Consider the following 19,686-nt stretch of genomic DNA (forward strand, 5'->3'; position numbering starts at 1 on the left):
TAAATTCTCTGCAAGTTCCAGTAAGCTTTGCAGAGACGGCCTTCCTCAACAATTCCCACAATGCACCTGCATCCTTTCTAATAGCACACTTCCTGCTGGAGGTCAGTGACATGTGATAAATACAATAATCCAGTGAATTTAAAACCTGAAGATCAATGACTTTCACTGTCACAAGAATCCTCAAATGAAGTTGAGAAATCTGTGTTGTTTAATGTTATATATTGTTCCAAGACATCACATATTCACTTCTTTTTTCCCTTAACAGGCCTGCATGTCACAGTTAAGATTAGAGTTGGGACGACACAATTGTCTAAAGCACTGAAGCTGTCCAACTGCTCAGACATCGAGGGACCGCCAACTTCTGTCCTGTAAGTCCACTACCATTTTAAAGAAATGTAAGTAGACAGATCATGTCTAACATAAATGATCAAAGAGAGAGCTGAAAAACAAAAGACTTCTTTCAAGATTAATTATCAGGACCCAGTTACACCAAAAAAATAATGTAACCTTGTCTTTTCCGGGAATCTGGTTGTTCTTTATTTCTGTCATGCCAAGGTTTATCTATTGAGAATCAATGTGAAGAAGTACAAATAAACATTTTAGCTGTAAACTCAACCTCAGGCATCCAACTGACATAAGACACATGCATACAACTGAAAGCTGAACACACAAACACATATTGACCCACACATGGCAGTAATCAAAAACTTTGTATATAAAGGTTACAAAAAGGAAAAAAAATACACAGAACAAAAGATGTAAGAAAGTAATAGAATAATCACTAAAGAAGCAGTTAACTCGGATACAACAGTATCAAGTTTTTCAAAAATTGATTGAAAACATTTTATAAAACTAATTAACTGGCTTTTGAGTGGAGTAACTGAGTTTAAGTTTCAAACATAGCATAACGTCTATGAGAGGGAGGAGCAGCATCTCCATATAATTTTTTTGGCTCACTTTGCCAGACCATCCACACGCTGCGGAGCGGAGGAAGGTCTGGCTAGTCCACACATTATTCCGGGGTGGGAGAAAAACATGCTCTAGGTTAATTGGCATTTCTTTAAACCTATCACAATTGTCATGGACAGCGCTACGCTCAAGAGAGAGTGCGAGAGAAAACTCAGCTTGGACAGATAGCCTAGCTAGCTTTCTCAGTTTACCCTGCAGAGATCTGAGGAGCAGTCAACAATAGTCCTCATAAATCCACAGGAGTTTGAAATTCTAAGTGTTACTTATTTGGCAAAAAACCCTTTTCTGATTCTGATCAGGTAGCATATACAGTATTCCTATCTTGTGGTCTTTGTGTTAAGTCATTATGATTTATATTTGAGTGTTTACAGTAATAATAGTTTCTAACATTTGTTTTCTTGCAGGTGTCTGCAGTGTGTCGGTGCCGGATGTAGCTGGAGCAAAAAAGGCTGTTCCTGGGCAAATCAAGGAGTGGGGAATGTAATTATATTTTTAACTCATTATGATTCCAATGTATTGCTTCATTCATACAAAGATTCACTTGTCTGATCTTAGAACAAAGGGGAAACAAACTGCTAGCTTCCATCAAAAGTTAGAAAAAGAAATGCCTTCCACCACCAAAACTCGTATTTACATGTTGTGTCTCGTTAGCTAATGTTAGCAAGCTAGTCACTAACTCACTCAACACATTACTGTCTGCTCAAAGTTGTTCAGAGTTTAGACACTTTGCAAAGATGTCACCTTCACTACGAGGACAGGGGAAGACACAACTATTGCTGATCAGTAATTAGTTAAGCTAACTGCTTCTTAAACCAAAATGTTACATTTGCTATTTCTGAACGTCCAACACATACGACTGTATTATAGTTGTTGGAATATACCCAAAGCAAGCTGATTTCTTACTTATTATTTCCAGCTTTTTTAGCTAAGCTAACGTTAGCTGAAACAGGTCCTGAATCAACTCTTAATAGAACCTTCAAAGTGAATGTCATGCTTCATTTCTTCTCCTAACTTCCTCCTGCAGGACAGTGTTTGCCAAAAGATGGAGTCAGGGATGAACTTTTCTGTGAGTCTAATCCTTAATTCTCAAACACATTTTCCCTCTGATTCTCACTTTAGTCACATTCAGTAGAGATTAAAACATCAGTCGAAGATAATGCATTCAAACTGGATATCTTTGTGTGTGTTTTACTGTCAGAGACCAGAGATCTCCTCCATCGCTCCCAGTGTGGTGTCTTTCTACGGCAGAAACCATGCAGTGCTGTCTGGTTCTAACCTCAGTGATGTGACCAGAGTGAGGATCCAAGCAGACATGGACTGCACTCCACAAGAGTGAGTCAATTTAGAGGTTGTTTAAATTTACATTTCATAGAACAATCCTGTTATGCCACTCATTAGGAATTCCCAATTCCTACAAGATTTTCAGCCAATCTTATGTGCACTGTTATTTCTTAAAGCCAGAGGCTGGATTTGTGATGTAAAAGCTGATTGTGCTCCACAGGCAATCAATGAGGTTCTGATTTGCTGATCCATAGGGTCTGCTTATTTTATTGTTATATTCCCTCCAAAAAGTTGGTCTTCATCTCAATGAGACTACTTTTGTTATCCTGTCGGGAACACCATAGCAGATCTATGTCAATAACATCCAGAGTGGCATAATTACGTAACCGAGTGTAAGTGCAGTTGGATTCTGCTTGCACCGCAGTTGTTTTTCCATAATTCCTTATGAATTCTCTTTCAAACCACTTGACGTTTTCCATTGACGTTAAAATGGCTATATTAACTTTTCAGTTTGTGTTGATTCTAGCGGCCCCAAAAAGTGTTTTTTTACCACACCTGCTGTCGTAAAGGTCTTTTCTTTACGGTGCTGTATTGCCTACTGTATATAACTGAGTTAGAGTTACCGAGAGGTCATATAGTCGCGATGAATGTTTTGCTCAAGCAGAAAATCATTCATTTACAATAAGAGAATATGTTACAGATGCATTGTTGCATTTAAAGTGTGGTAAATGGTAACTTAGCCTGGATGTATTGTGAGCTAAACCGGGTGTCACTGTTACTGTGTCATGAGCCAAAGCACTAAGAGTTTGTTTAAGCAACCAACTTTATAATAACTTAGATTAATATAGCGCATTTCATGAAACCCAAGGACGCTTTACACAACTACAAGGGGACAAGGGAAAAGATAATAATAGTAGGCCAACACAAACACTGACTACAAGGAATTACACGTCCGCGCTATATGGAAGGGGGGGTGGGGGGATGGTTTGGCATGGTTTTATTTCAGTTAGCCTAATAGCTGGTTTGATTTGCATTGAGAGATGATTTTATGGAAAGTACCCCATGCCAATCTCTAGGTATGGTGAAGGGTATGTGATGATGTGGGACTATTTTAATTCCAAAGGCCAAGGGAACTTTATCAGGATGCATAGTATCCTGGATCCATTAAATAACTGGCCTTAATAAAAATCTGCCTGGCTCTATGGGAATTTAACATAGGGTGTATTTACTTATGCCCCCTGTATTTTAAGGAAGAACATTTATTTATTTACGATACATTATTCATTCACAAAGAAAACTGGTGATCTTAAAGGTTGGCTAATTAAGGCATTAAGATCAATTTCCAAAAGATATTTTTTTATTCCTCTTTTTACTCAACTTTAGCATGGGTTCATAAGCTTCGAATGTACCACTGTTTTTATGAATAAAATGTCTATTTTATTCATAAAATATAAAATACAGTAATACAGTAATATGTCTATATTACATACCTGAGGGCCAATTTGGGCTGGGTTTTGAATCATCTACAATCCCATAATTGTCTCCATCTGTTGAAAGCCCGACAGATCTAGGTTGACTCGGGGTTTCGCCTGTTGTCATAAAACTTTCCTTTTAGTTGTTCTTTGTTTAATTTCCTTTTTTTCTGTGATGGTCCTGCATCCTGTATCAGCCATAACTACAGCAGATAACTTCTAAAATTAAAATACAATTAGGCCTAGATAAAGAAATCTCCTGCTACCTTTTACCTTTATACTCACTAACACAGACTTTTTGTGGTGTCGCCAAAATCTGTGACCGGTCAGAATGTGTGTGTACGCCGTCTACCTGCTGTAAATCATTTTGTGATATCGGTGGGAAAAATCTGACCTGGGCAAAGGCATTAATAAAAGCTATATAAAAATAGTGTTCCTTTCACTGTTTCTGTCTCATTTGTTGTTACAAGTCATTTCATTATCATCAGATAAAAAATACACAGTTTCAGAAACATTTTAAATTTTATATATATATATATATATATATATATATATATATATATATATATATATATACACACACACACACACACACACACTACTGTGTCTGATCTGAAAAATTTAGAATACATTTTGGTTTATAAATTATATATATATAATTTATAAACCAAAATGTAGTATTCTAGATAGATAATGACTATATATTACATATATAGGAAAAGACATTGTCACCACAGCCTAACTGATTTCTCTCTGTCTGTGTGCTCTGATCAGATCTCCTGTGTGGAACAACACTGGTGTGAAACTGACGTTCCACATTCCCAGTGCCGATAATAAAGGCGTGGTCAAAGTATGTGTTCTCCTCCCAGATGGTAGTTGCCATGGCAATGCTACAATCACCTATCGGTCGTCCCCATCCTGCACCCACATTGTACCAAGCAGCACCTGGATCAGGTATGACTGGATTTGTTGGCATTTTTTATTTCCCAACACACAAGTTAAGAGTTTGATAAAAGCTTTTTTGAGGATAAGATGTGACAACTTTAGCCTTTTGGCAATGCTTTTAACTAATAACTATTTATCATGACGATTTCTTTCTCACATTATTCTAAATATAAAAAAGTTTACTGATTGCTGAGTGGAGGAGTGTAAAAATATTAAAACTATTAGCAAAAGAGTGTTTTTGCAAAATGAGTTTTTTTTGGAGATGGAACAAGAAAAGCTTCAATCAGCTATCAATAAATCTCAACCTAATCATTACTGAAACAGTAGAATAATGATTGTGAACAAACAAGACCATCACTGGGATCAGCTTCTGAATCTGCAGCCCCTTTCAATAGTGAGACATTATAACGCACACATGGGTTGAGGATATGTGGTCTTAACTCAAGGCCCGCGGGCCAAATCCGCCCTTGCACATTTAGATCTGGCCCGGTATATCAATTTGGGTTCACAATAAATTTTGGCCCGCCTGGTTAGTCCCGCGCAAACCAAAAACACAGGAAAGTGTTTTTGAACTGCAGTTATCTGACCTTCAAAGCAGAATTTGGCAGATTTGCCGACTCATATTCAGGCTGTGAAACTGGTTGTTGTTAAAAAAAAAAAATGTATCATCAGGAACTCTTTTGATGACTTTTGTAGGGCTTCACATCAACAAAAATTTACAAAAAGCACAGAAGTAATGTCGGAAAAAGCAACAAATTTACAAAAGCGCACAGAAATGTCTGAAAAGTCAGAACAAAATCAACAAAAATGAGGAAAAAAAGCTAACAAAATGTAAAAAAAAAAAAAAAAAAGGTACATACAGTAACAAAAGCACGTCAATAAACTTTACATGTCTGGCCCTCGGTGGGATTCTCTTTTTCCAGTGAGGCCCTCTGGGAAAATGAGTTTGATACCCCTGGTCTACATCATGGTTATCATAAAGTTATTAGAACTTAGTTAAAATTCTTACTTGATACTTTGGCATTACAAATGCTCTAAACAGCACTGTCAACACTAACAGACACCCAGAAAGGGCAGTGAAAACATAGGTAGGCTATTATGGGATGTGTCCCCAGTGCTTTGTCACTAATTTCATTAGAATTGACTGAGTCTTATTCTAGGAAACAATGTCGGTAAGTGAGTAAACAGTTACAGGTTGGGGGTCGTCTCATGCAGAAAGACAGACACTTCCACAAACCAATGTCTTTAACCATAAGATCACTTCCCTTTTAGTTACAGCAACCGAAGATATCAATTCTGCCTTTGTTCTAAAACATCTTTAACACTGTTGCTTGTTAACATGCAAAAACCATTTATGTACATGTAGCTGGAAGATACATGTAATGTAATAGGCATTCATTTGTCACCATTATGTTAACATAAAGAGGGCGATAAGTTTTAACTGAAGAACAACGGAGCTTCTACCTCAGTGTCATCAGTTCACCACGACCATTTCACAGAAACTTTTAGTAAACTTTAAGTTTGTCTTACTTATAGACACAACAAAACCTACAAATATTTTTATTTAACAGTCTGCATACAAATTTTTTTTTTTTTTTTTTTTTTTTGTTCTGGTGATTGTGATGCAAAATGTTTAAAGGAACTAGGGTACTAGTAAAAGACTGTATTCGTTTGAAATGGCTATTGGTTTTGTGCTATTCAGCCAGTTGTTTCCGCCAACACTTTGGTCCAAGGCGGAATATCTCAACATTTGAGTGATGATCTTAAAGAGGTGATAGAATGCAAAACCGATTTTACCCTGTCATAGTTGAATAACGACAGTTCGGTGGGTAAATGGGACATACATAGAAGCTCAAAATCACATTGACACCCCTTTACTATGAAAAACCTCATATTTTGAAACTGCCGCTGAAAACGGGCGAATCCCAACAAAGCTAGTTGCTGCGTAAAGCGTCTCAAAATCCGGAACCTTTCTCAGCCCTTGGGTGTATTAAGAGAACGGTCACGCCCCAACATTTACATAGGCGACACAACTAACCGGAATCAGATGTATTTCTGAATCTAGCTAGGTCCGCAGATCTCTGCTATTCCATTACAAAATTCACTTCTGAAACTTTTTTGCGAGAAATCAACTATATAAAGCTCAAATATGGGCCACTTCCGAAAATGGATGGCTAATTGTAAATTTTCTCCGACTGTGTGCGGAGTTTAAGCGCCGTGCTACCTGGGTTGCTACATCCGCCTGACCGCAGTGTCAGCGAGCTTGTTACGCCGCAATCTTTTACCGGCGCGGCGCGAGTTCCAGTTAATCTTATAATGGGTATGTGTGTTGAGTTATTTAAACAAACAATCGGGAAATAACCGCCTCTTGTCCCGGCGAGTCTCATTGATAGAGCCGCGGTGAGATGGAGTCCATCAATGAGAGCTAGCTAGCCTCCTCCTAACTCTGACATTCACAAAAATACATTCAGTTGAAATCCGAAATCGGTGTTAGCTAAAAAGTGTTAGCTAAGCTTTGTAAGACCTTGAGGAATCTGTAATATTCATGCCGTGACGAAATTCAAACTGTAAATATACTTTAGTTATGCGAAAGTGAGCAAGCTGCGATATTTCCCCATTGTAATGAATGGGACATATAGCAAGAAGCTGCTCGTCCTACAAAGACGCCTTGCGTTCATAAAAATGCCTTAAAATCAAATCGGACACAACGGTTAGCTTTATAAGACATTGGGGAATGATGTTATATAAGGGCGTGGACGAAATTCAAACTGTAAATATAATTTAGTTATGGCGAAAATGTAGCTAGCTGCGGTATTTCCCCATTGTAATGAATGGGACATATAGCAAGCAGCTGCCGGTCCTACAAAGACGCCGCGTTCATAAAAATGCCTTAAAATCAAATCGGACACAACGGTTAGCTTTATAAGACATTGGGGAATGATGTTATATAAGTGGCGTGGACGAAATTCAAACTGTAAATATAATTTAGTTATGGCGACAGTGTAGCTAGCTAGCTGCGGTATTTCCCCATTGTAATGAATGGGACATATAGCAAGCAGCTGCCCGTCCTACAAAGAGCCCACCCGTTCATAAAAATGCCTTAAAAATCAAATCGGACACAACGGTTAGCTTTATAAGACATTGGGGAATGATGTTATATAAGTGGCGTGACGAAATTCAAACTGTAAATATATTAGTTATGCCGGCAGCTGGCCGCGGAGCCCCGTAGTGCAGTATCCACAAAGGGTGACTTTGCGCTGGGTATGGAGCCCAGCAGGCTGCCGCTTTCTCGTCAGACTGTGTGGAGCTCCTAAAGTCCGACACGTCTTACCAAATTTGCAATTAGCCATCAATTTTTGTAAAACGGCCCATATTTCAGCTTTATATAGTTGATTTCTCGCTTTAAAAAGTCTCAGAAGTGAATTTGGTAATGAAACATTGCAGTGTCTGGAATATGAGATTCTGTCGCTTCTCTAATGTATGTGTATTGGGGATTCGCTCAACCAATCAGCGCGCGTCTCTAATGTCTGCGTATGGCAAGTCGCTCAACCAATCAGCGCGCAGCTCATCTAAATATTCATGACCATACCATATTTGGAAGAAAAGCTCTTGTTACAAATAGGGCCAAAACACAGGGATGCATATGGGCCAATAAAATATCAACCAGGCCATTTTCAGCCCAACCAATGTTACATACCCCATTAGGAGACCATAAGGAACAGTGTGAAATACCCTATATAATCATTCTATCACCCCTTTTAATGTTTTTGAGCACATTCCAACCATTCCTTTATGTTATCTACACTTCTTTTTAATGTTGTTCTATTACATTTTCAGTATGTTTTTGTCCAATCATATTGTAAGTTGTAGTGAACACGGAAGCTTCCAGGGACCACAATGAGAGATTCAAACTTAAATTCTCATATGTAGGTAACCCTTATATAAACGTGGTAGTCACAGTTGTGTTTTTACCATCATATCAGGCTGTCATGGTAAAAAAAAAAAAAACAGAAAAAAAAACTTTCTTTGGTATTGAATCTGTATTAAATTAGTATTTTCTGATTGGCTGCTGCTCTGTGTCCTGTAGTGGGAAGAGGAATATCACACTCATGGGATCCCACCTGGAGTTTGTGGAAGGGGTCACGCACAGCCACGCCCCGCAGGAAGTCAGACCTCCTAAGAACAGGAACCATCAGGTTGGTCTGTATATGCCACAATGTATATATTTGTCTTATATTAATGATGTCATGTCAAATCATGTCGTGCTGCATTACAGTACATTGTCATGTTATATCACAGTATGCCAAATTATAGTATATTATGTCACATCAAATGTAATCTTTAGCATTATGTCATTTCACTCTACATTAAGTATAATACATTACATATTGTAGTCACAAGCTTCAATGCACATGCAAAAACTTGCAGAGTGAAGCAAGTCATATACAGTATAATGCGCTCTTGTTACATAATACATGTCAAGTCATGCTATGACATGTTCTTTTTGTTATGCTGCAGCATCATCTAATATTTTATCTTATTTGGCATCCTATTAATGTCTCATGTTGTATTAGCATATGTTGTTTTACATCAACCAGTGTCACATTGTTATATTGAATTATGCTGTATAATTGTCATGTCACATTACATTGCTTAGTTTACCATGTCCCCATCTTAACCATGTCATGTTATGCCATATACAGAGATATATTACACAAACACAGAAGTTTAGATTTTTTTTATTCATTGCAGAGTCTCACCTATGACACACCTGCAGCTGAAAAAGAGATTTCTACTAGCACTGTGTTTCTGAAAGTAGCCAATGAAACCTTGGCCTGCCTACCAATGACCTACTATCCAGAGCCTGAGTTCACTAGCTTCACATCCACAAGGGAAGGGGACGATGTGCACATCATCATACAGGTAATGCATATTTTTAGCACACATGGACAAATATAGGACATGAATACATAAAAGGACAGTGTTTGTTTGGGTTTTCAGAAAAAGGCAGACAAACTGGAGATGACCGTAGCAGAGTTGGAGGTGTGGGGCGTTGAGGAAGAAAAACAACACCCCTGCATCATGGAAACCAAAGCAACCAGTAATGAAACTGACTTTTTCATCTGTGAGATTAAAAGGACACCTGATGCTACGTTTCAGCACTTAAAAGTAAATCTTTCATTCAAACTGCACCAATTTCCATTATACAGAAATACAACAGAAACGTTATTGTGATTGTAGACAGAATAAAGGTGGGTCACAGCACCAGATTACAGTATATCACAGCAAAGTCCTCAGAAGTATATTAGTTTCCCCGCAATGACTTTCAAATTGTGATGTTTACCTCAAAGTAGTAATTATACACATAGTGAATATCTGCTCTCATGAGCTGTCCCAGTGTAAAATTCATTTTCTAATAGCTGTGACTGTATTGTTTTCCAGATAAGGTATGGTGACAAGACCGTTACACTCGGACCTCCATCTTTAGTACATCGGGTCCGTTTTCTGCTGATACCCTGTATTATGTCAGGTATGTACACTAATTAGGCTTGACTGATAAAGTGATTTATACTGTGATAAATATATGATGAAGGCTGCATTTATTGCATCAGTTCGACTCCGGCTGTTTATGTGAAAACCTCAACTTGAATTATTGTAACAATTTTTGATGAGGATTGTGTATGTTCGATGCTGGTTTTCTACCACTTTCAATAGAATCTAGGCACCCCTTAGTGGTAAAAAATTACAAACTGAGAAGCTTTTTCACCCTGACTGATATGTGCAGTACTGGAAGGAGGACTTTAAAGCAGAAAGAGTAGAAACAGTCTTTACTCCATAGCTAATAACGGGAAGCAATGTGACAAGAGTCTGTTTCTGCAAGTAAAGCCAACGGGCTGAGGCAAAAAGTCTGCAGAGAAGAGTTGTCAAAACAAGAGCTGGCAATGCACAACTAGAACAAGACTGGAGCCATAAGGGAACAGGATATACGTAGATCATCTCACCGAGAAAAATGCTCAACATATTGAATATGAATCTAAAATATCCACCTTTGCGGTGTTCAATCCAAAATCACTGGTGGTGGCCTTAAAACCCATCTAGGTCAAACTTCAGATATTTCCCTTTTTGTTGCCATTTTATGGATTAAATGCCATTTGTCTGACATTTAAAGGTGCTGTAGGTAGGATTGCAAAGATCCAGGACTTAGCCAAAAAGTTTTTACATCAACAACTTCTCAGTTCCTCTCCTCCTTTCTGCTAAAGCTCAAAACGGTCTCCTAAGCCCCTCCCCCCACAAGGGAGAAGGAATGCGTGTGCATGAGCAGTGATTGACATGCAGTTAGACACCCACCCACCCCCCCGGCCCTGACTGGTGCATCTGAACAGGGAGCGGTGGATTTTTGACATATAACAGAAAGTTAGTTTTATAAGTCTTAGGCCGGTTACACACTGGATGCATTTTGCGAGCGTGTAAGCTGTGTGCCGTGTCCGTTTATATTTTGGCTCCCATGTTAACAGGTTAGAGCTTACACACTGCCTGCGTGACACGCACGTCTCAGGTGCGGCTCGAGCCACGCCGAAAACGCGTGCCTGCAGAAATAAAACCAACGCCTATTTTTCACGCAACACGCAAGCGTGCTGGAAGCATTTCCAGGCAAAATAGAAGAGGAAAAGATGTTTATATGTCATTTAGACACAAATGCATATTAATAAATGACTTATTGATGTTTGAAAGTCTCTAGGTTTTGACATAAATGCAGATATAAATGTAATTTAAAAAAGAAAATCGATTTTCTAATATTGCAACTGTCGATACAGAACGAAATATTCTGTAGCCTATTTTGCCATCAATACTGCCGACATTGTCTTTGCTGTAATCAGATCAGTATATATTTATATTTAACATGGTATTTCATTTTATCAATGGGAAACATACATGTGTCCAGACAAGACTAGTAGCAGCAGCACCGCGTCAGACACGTTTCTGGTGTGTAAAGACAGAAAAATCCACGCAGCTGACACGCAACAGAAATGCCACGCAAACGCCACGCAGCCAGTGTGTAACTGGCATTACCTACTACACCTTTTAAACAGAAGAAGAAGAAAATATATTAAAACCGTAATTGTGTTTGTCTTTCAGTATTGGTGGCTCTCTGTCTATGGCAAAGGAAGCTCACTGCTAAAACCAACAAGCTGGGACCATCACGCCAAACCTTGTGAATGTTTTGCTACTCCATTTTCAAAATAGACATTACACTTTTTATTCTAACGGGGTAAAGTTCAATCTTTGGTCCCAAAATGATGTAGAGGGAAGCAACCTCAACATGATGTAGTGAGAAGCAACCTTAACTATACAGGCAGGGCTTCCAGCGCTTTTATAATATATTATAACCCCTTTAATATTTAACTCAGGTGTATCAGGTGTAGTATTTGGCTTTTACAGTATCTCATAACCAATAATTATTATTATTATTGTTGTTGTTGTTATTATTATTATTTTTCAAATGTTTGTCCTGGCATAGAAACCAGGGTTTAGGGACTTTTACTTGGGTAATTAAAGGGTACTTTTTGCATTTTTTAGGTATTGAGTATATTCGAGAGACTCAAACTGGGGACATTACATTAAAATGGTCAGCGTCTTAAACCTCTAGAGTCTAGTCCACAAAGTCCCCTTACTTCTTTTTTATGTTAATCATATTTCCATTAGGCCTTCTTCTCAGTTATTGTTAAATTGTACCTGTGTTTTTTTTCCTTAAATGTTAGCATCTTTATTTCCGGATTTTACCTTAGATGTTGGAAACTTACTCCAAGAGATGAATACAAAATATTAATATCCAGCCTGAACTTGATTTAAAACAAACAAACAGATTTATTGTGACTTAACTGTCCTCTGTTGCAACCTTGAGGTGATGACAAGACTCCAGGAAGTCACTGCGTACATAACCTTGTACATACCATAACAGAGTCAGGTACTTAACCTTGTTTTTTTTTTTTGTGTTTCTTTTTCTTTTACTACTTGCTGTAACTTGATATTTACTTGAGACTTGAGAGTGGTGTAACGTTAGATGACCTTTGGTACAGTCCAGCATACTTAGATAATCTGTTGTTTTTATGTTTGTTCTCGTAGCTGTTTTCTTAAGACTCTTTATTTAGTCCCTATTGTACTAAAGATCCCCATTTTATTTTGGCACTTGCTTTCCTCACTTCCTGTATCTCACTTCCTTTCCTCCCCTTTCTTCACCACTGATTGGCTCTTGTTTTCACCATAATTACCTGATTCCTGACTCTAAAACTAAACCCCCCTCCTTAAAGGTACAATATGTAACATTTCTGCATTAAAATGTCTAAAAACGACAATACCCATGTTATATATTTTTTTGAGTTGTGTTCTAACACTATCCCAAATGTTTTCACCAAATTTCAAACCCAGAGAAATCTGTTATTTTATTTTTGACACGGGACGTTTCCTTTAGTCGCTGGTCAGTGGCATTATAACCTTTCACCCTCTAGTTACTGGTAACTTCCGTCAAAACACGGGGACCCAGATGATAGGTTGGAGAGTAATTGTAAATCATACAATGTCACAGAAATACTCAACCATAATACTGCTTTTTTGCCACAAGGCATCAGTTTGTGATAATTAATTACATGCCACTTTTCAACACAGTAATATGTGCTGGTTGAAAAGTAACGTTAGCTAATGCTTGGTGGGTAACATAAGGTTACAACATCGTTCAACACGCTCAAAGTGTCACGTTCCGCTCCTGTGTCACGCTTGTGTTTTGTTTTTGTTTCAGGTCGTGTTCACATTTCTGTTTTATTGTGAAGGTTCCCTGTTGTTTCTTGTGTTTTCTGTTTACTTCCTGTTGTCAGTGATTGTTCAACCCCGCCCTAATGTTCTGCACCTGTGTCTCATTATCCTTTCTGTTTAGTGTATTTAAGTTCAGTCTTCCCCTTACCCCAGTGCGAGATTGTCTGCTTCCCCTGAGTACAGCCTTCGAGCGTTATTCCCTAGTGTCCCTATCGTTTGTGTATTCCTTGGATTTCGACTTTTGCCTGTTTGGATTTCCCTTTTGCCTGCCACTTTTGGATACCTTTGCCTGTGTGTGTTGTCTGACTTTTGCAATAAACATTTTGGCACGCGTACCTGAGTTGTGCATTGTGGGTCCATTTACCTGTGGTTGTGTCAGTACAATCTCGCCACAACATGGACCCCGCCAACTCGCGGTAGCAGAACGCCACTGCAGCCCAAGGACAGCGGATTCATCAGTTTGAGGAAGTGCTGTCTGCTATCCAGCGGGAGTTGCGTGGGATGGCGGAGCGCCAGCAGGGCTTCCAGCGGGCCGCGCGTGCGATCAGGTTTCCCTTCTGTCAACACAGTTCCAGGCTATCCAGTCTGTGTCCACGCCGACCGTCGCTCAAGGCTCCTTGGACACGGTTTCTGCCACTGGACTCTCGGGAGGTGTGGATCCTGCTGCTCCGCCCGCCAGTCATCTGCTGGTTCTCCTGCCATGCCTCACCTGTCTCCGGCGTTTCCCGAAGCCCGGTGAGTCTGGTGACTGTCGAGCATTCCTGACGCAGTGTGGTTTACACTTTGAGCTCCAGTCAGTCCATTATCCTACGGACAGAACTAAAATAGCCTACCTGATTTCTCATCTGACTGGACGGGCTGAGGTGGGCTACGGCTGAGTGGGCCAGGGATTCGCCTCTGTGCTACTCATTTGCTTTCCTTTCTAAGACTTTTACCCAGATATTCCAGCACGCTCCCGGGTAGAGAGGCGGCCCGGATGCTGGTACATCTTCGTCAGGGTCGGGCGGAGAGTGGCTGATTACGCCATTGAATTCCGCGACGGTGGCGGCAGAGAGCGGTTGGAATCAGACTGCTCTTATGGATGCTTTTCTGTGTGGTGTTGTCCAGCGCGCCTGAAAGATCACCTGGCCCCATTAGATCTGCCTGAGGACCTCGACGCCTCTATCGCGCTGGCTATAAAGATCGACAAACGGTTGTTTGAACGAGAAGGAGAGAGAGGTGCCGCAAGACTTCATCACGGAATTACGACAGGGGGTTCTTTCCGAGTGGGCGTGGCATGCCCTCATCGCCTCCTCAACCTGTGGGTTCACCGTCGCAGGCTGCAAGGGGGGAGGAGCCTATGCAGCTGGGCAGAGCACGCCTCTCTCCCGAGGAGAGATGGAGGAGGATCCAGGACGGCGTCTGCATCTACTGTGGACAGCGTGGCCATTTCATTGGCCGGTGTCCAGTAAAAGGAGAGGCTCGCCAGTGAAAGAGAGGGTCCTGGTGAGCCATACTTCTGTTACTAACAGCCCCTCTCGCCCCTTATTTACTGTGACAGTTGCCTCCACGGAGATCTCCAGGCCTCTGGAGATTATGGTGGATTCTGGGGCTGACGTCAGTCTCATGGCTATTTCTCTGGCTAGAGAATTGAGGCTGAGGTCTATTCCGATTCCTGTTCCGCTGAGTGCTACTGCGTTGGATGGTCGGTTTCTATGGCAGGTAACTCATCGAACCTCTCCTGTCACTCTGAGTTTTCCTGACCATCATACAGAGACTATGACATTTTTCCTGGTTAACTCCTCTCTCCCTCCAGTTATTCTTGGATTTCCCTGGCTCCGTGAACACAACCCTCTTATTGACTGGACCATGGGGGTTGTCACGGGATGGGGGGTGGCTTGTTCCAGTAAGTGCTTCCACTCCAGACCGGCTGGGGGCCCGGAGGGGGGTCCCTCCTCACCCCCCCTGGGTGGGGTGTCTATGGCTCCGGTTTCTACCCCATTGGCCCTGAACCTTCCGTTCTTCCTGCCGTAAACCCGGAGGTTACGGTGACGGAGAGGGTTCCTGACCTGTCATCTGTACCGTCCTGTTACATGGATTTAGGGGAGGTGTTCAACAAATCCAGAGCCACTGCCTTGCCCCCTCATCGGCCTTATGACTGTCCTATCGACCTGTTGCCTGGGACCGCACCTCCCAAGGGACGTCTGTACTCTCTGTCCTCGCCTGAGATTCGGGCGATGAAGGATTATATTGATTCGGCTTTGGAGGCTGGTATCATCCGACCCTCGTCTTCACCCGGCGGAGCTGGACTTCTTCTTCGGGGAAGAAGGGCCGGGTCATTGCGACCCTGTATAGACTACCGTGGACTCAATGACATCACCGTGAAAAACAGGTACCCCCTCCGTTACTCTCCTCCGGCTTTTGAACTGTTGCAAGACGCTACTGTGTTTACCAAGCTTGACTTAAGAAACGCATATCATCTGGTGAGGATTAGGAGGGGGGGACGAATGGAAGACTGCCTTTAACACTCCTACTGGACATTATGAGTATTTGGTTATGCCTTTTGGTTTGACCAATGCCCCTGCTGTTTTTCAAGCTTTTGTCAATGATGTTCTTCGAGATATGCTAAATGTCTTTGTGTTTGTGTATCTTGATGACATTCTGATTTTTTCACGTAACCTTGCAGAACATATTAACCATGTCCGTGCCGTTCTACAGAAACTGCTGATCAATGACCTGTTTGTCAAGGCGGAGAAATGTGAGTTTCATGTTCCCAAGGTTTCTTTTCTGGGTTATGTGGTGGCCGAGGGGGTGATGAGCATGGATCCAGAGAAGGTCAAAGCTGTCAAAGAGTGGCCTGTCCCCACTAACCGCAAGGAGGTTCAACGGTTTCTGGGGTTTGCTAATTTCTATCGGAAGTTTATCAGAAATTTCAGTTCGGTAGCTGCACCATTGCATAAACTGACCTCTTCCAAGTCCAGGTACGAGTGGACCCCTCAAGCAGACTCTGCCTTTCGGGTCCTGAAGGAACGTTTTGTGTCGGCTCCTGTTCTTACCATGCCTGATCCCGGCCGACAGTTTGTGGTGGAGGTGGACGCCTCCAATGTTGGGCTGGGTGCTATCCTGTCTCAACGCCTTGCCTCGGATGGTAAGCTTCACCCTGTGCTTTTCTCTCCCGGAGATTGTCACCGGCTGAAAGGAACTATGATGTTGGCAATCGGGAGTTGCTGGCGGTGAAAGTGGCGTTGGAGGAGTGGAGACACTGGCTGGAGGGGGGCGCATCCATTCTTGGTGTGGACAGACCACAAGAACCTGGAGTATCCTGCCCGCTTTGCGCGGACGCCCAACTCCCGTCAAGCCAGGTGGGCTCTGTTTTTCAATCGTTTCAACTTCTCCCTGTCTTATCGTCCCGGTTCCAAGAATGCCAAACCCGATGCTTTGTCTCGACTGTTTGATACTGACTCTCTCCCTAAATCGGACGAGACCATTCTTCCTGGTTCCTGTGTCATTGGTGCTGTGTCATGGGAGGTGGAGGAGCGAGTGAAACGTGCTACCGTTGACTTACCTGTCCGGTCGGCTGTCCGCCGGACCGCGATTTTGTCCCTCCGAGCTCAGGTCTCAGGTCGTCCATTGGGCCCACACCAGTTTGCTGTCGTGTCACCCAGGAGTGAGAAGGACCGTGTTTGTGGTGCGACAACGGTTCTGGTGGCCCGGGGTCGTGGCATCTGTCAAGGAGTATGTGGCGGCCTGCCCTGTGTTGCCGCACACACAAGTCTTCGCATCAACCCGCTGCTGGATTACTTCACCCCTCTTCCAGTGCCCTCCTCGACCTTGGTCGGACATATCTCTGGATTTCCGTCACAGGTTTGCCCCTTTCTGAGGGAAATACTACTATCCTCACCATTGTTGACAGATTTTCCAAAATGGTTCATTTTGTTCCATTGCCCAAGTTACCCTCCCTCGCCGAATTGGCGGAGGTTATGCTTCCCAATGTGTTCAGGCTTCATGGACTTCCCAAGGACGTGGTGTCAGATCGGGGACCCCAGTTCATCTCTCGCTTCTGGAGGCGTTCTGCAATCTCCTGGGGGCTACCGTTAGTTTGTCCTCGGGATATCACCCCCAACTAATGGCCAGTCGGAGCGCCTCTAAATCAGGAGTTGGAGGTGGGGTTAAGATGTTTGACCGCCAGGAATCCTGCTAGCTGGAGCAAACAGCTGATTTGGGTGGAGTACGCCCACAACACACTGCCCTGCTCCTCGACTGGCCCTTTCTCCGTTCCAGTGTGTTTACGGTTACCAGCCTCCGCTCTTTGCTGATCTGGAGCGGGAGGTTGGAGTTCCATCTGCCCAGGCCTTGGTTCGCCGTCCGAGGAGCGGACCTGGGCGCGACGGGTTCTGCTCCACAAGTCCTCCATGTACAAGAGAGCTGCTGATCGTCGTCGATCCCGAGCTCCTGTCTAGCGCAGAAGCCGAAGAGTGACGCTGAGTACCCGGACCTTCCTCTTCGGGTGGAGAGCCGTAAGTTGGCCCCCTTGCTTTGTAGGACCGTTCCCTGTCAAAAAGGTTGTAAATCCTGTTGCTGTGAAATTGAAGCTCCCCAGGTCCATGCGTGTGCACCCCACGTTCCTACGTCAGTCGTGTGAAGCCAGTCCTGGAAGAGCCTGCGGTTCTCGCCGACCCCCACTCCCCTCCTCCGCGCATGATTGATTGGCGGCCCTGCTTACACCGTGAAGAGGCTTCTGGCTGTCAGGAGGCGTGGCAGGGGTCGCCGTTTCGTGGACTGGGAGGGTACGGCCCTGAGGAGAGGTCTTGGGTGTCAGCCAGTAACATACTGGACCCTGATCTCATTCGTGACTTTTACCGGTTGCACCCGAGGTTCCTGGGCCGTCCGGTGTCGGCCTTTGAGGGGGTACTGTCACGTTCCGTGTTACGCTTGTGTCCTTTTTTGTTTTTTTTTCGGTCGTGTTCACATTTCTGTTTTATTGTGAAGGTTCCCTGTTGTTTCTTGTGTTTTCTGTTTACTTCCTGTTGTCAGTGATTGTTCAACCCCGCCCTAATGTTCTGCACCTGTGTCTCATTATCCTTTCTGTTTAGTGTATTTAAGTTCAGTCTTCCCCTTACCCCAGTGCGAGATTGTCTGCTTCCCCTGAGTACAGCCTTCGAGCGTTATTCCCTAGTGTCCCTATCGTTTTGTGTATTCCTTGGATTTCGACTTTTGCCTGTTTGGATTTACCCTTTTGCCTGCCACTTTTGGATACCTTTGCCTGTGAGTGTTGTCTGACTTTTGCAATAAACATTTTGCAACTGCGTACCTGAGTTGTGCATTGTGGGTCCATTTACCTGTGGTTGTGTCACAAAGTTATTTGACCACAAAACAAATGTAAAGTTGTGAGAAGAAAAAAAGATCAGCAGGTCGTTTGTGGGCGGGGATGGTCATCTAGCAGTAGAAGGTGGGCCGGGTGTCCAGATGTTTGCTCAGTGTTATGGTCGTACTGTAACCTACCTTGTAAACTTAGCCTAATATAATATAGATTAGTGACATAAAAACTGCAGTATAATTTATCTCCAACTTCCTCCTAAATGTCCAGAACATTGCTTAGTGCATTTACCCTGTAATATTATTATACAGTGCCTTGCGAAAGTATTCGGCCCCCTTGAACGTTTCGACCTTTTGCCACATTTCAGGCCTCAAACATAAAGATATAAAACTGTAATTTTTTGTGAAGAATCAACAACAAGTGGGTCCCAATTATGAAGTGGAACGAAATTCATTGGCTATTTCAAACTTTTTACAAATAAAAAACTGGAAAAAGTGGGCGGCAAAATTATTCAGCCCCTTTACTTTCAGTGCAGCAAACTCTCTCCAGAAGTTCAGTGAGGATCTCTGAATGATCCAATGTTGACCTAAATGACTAATGATGATAAATAGAATCCAGCTGTGTGTAATCAAGTCTCCGTATAAATGCACCTGCTCTGTGATAGTCTCAGAGGTCCGTTTAAAGCGCAGAAAGCATCATGAAGAACAAGGAACACACCAGGCAGGTCCGAGATACTGGTGTGGAGAAGTTTAAAGCCGGATTTGGATACAAAAACATTTCCCAAGCTTTAAACATCCCAAGGAGCACTGTGCAAGCGATAATATTGAAATGGAAGGAGTATCAGACCACTACAAATCACGAAGACCCGGCCGTCCTCCTAAACTTTCAGCTCATACAATGAGAAGACTGATCAGA

General features: G+C 42.3%; 1 protein-coding gene across 1 annotated transcript; it reads left to right on the forward strand.

Annotated features, from left to right (window-relative positions):
* The first annotated feature begins 10 nt into the window (after positions 1 to 10).
* Positions 11 to 13,013, forward strand: LOC120553418 (plexin-C1-like). Its single transcript, XM_039791790.1, has 11 exons — positions 11 to 101; positions 266 to 368; positions 1,374 to 1,449; positions 1,994 to 2,035; positions 2,168 to 2,301; positions 4,497 to 4,676; positions 8,755 to 8,863; positions 9,420 to 9,590; positions 9,669 to 9,836; positions 10,110 to 10,197; positions 11,805 to 13,013. Exons 4-11 carry the CDS (start codon positions 2,012 to 2,014, stop codon positions 11,882 to 11,884), a joined length of 954 nt encoding a protein of 317 aa, XP_039647724.1. The 5' UTR covers positions 11 to 101; positions 266 to 368; positions 1,374 to 1,449; positions 1,994 to 2,011; the 3' UTR covers positions 11,885 to 13,013.
* The last annotated feature ends 6,673 nt before the right edge of the window (positions 13,014 to 19,686 follow it).

Source organism: Perca fluviatilis, chromosome 23, assembly GCF_010015445.1.
Source record: "Perca fluviatilis chromosome 23, GENO_Pfluv_1.0, whole genome shotgun sequence".
Taxonomy (NCBI): Eukaryota; Metazoa; Chordata; class Actinopteri; order Perciformes; family Percidae; genus Perca; species Perca fluviatilis.

Coding starts and splice junctions, on each gene's coding strand:
- LOC120553418 (XM_039791790.1), top strand. CDS start 2,012: ATGGAGTCAGGGATGAACTTTTCT. Junction 2,036..2,167: donor AGTCAGGGATGAACTTTTCT/GTGAGTCTAATC, acceptor TTTTACTGTCAG/AGACCAGAGATCTCCTCCAT. Junction 8,864..9,419: donor CTAAGAACAGGAACCATCAG/GTTGGTCTGTAT, acceptor TATTCATTGCAG/AGTCTCACCTATGACACACC.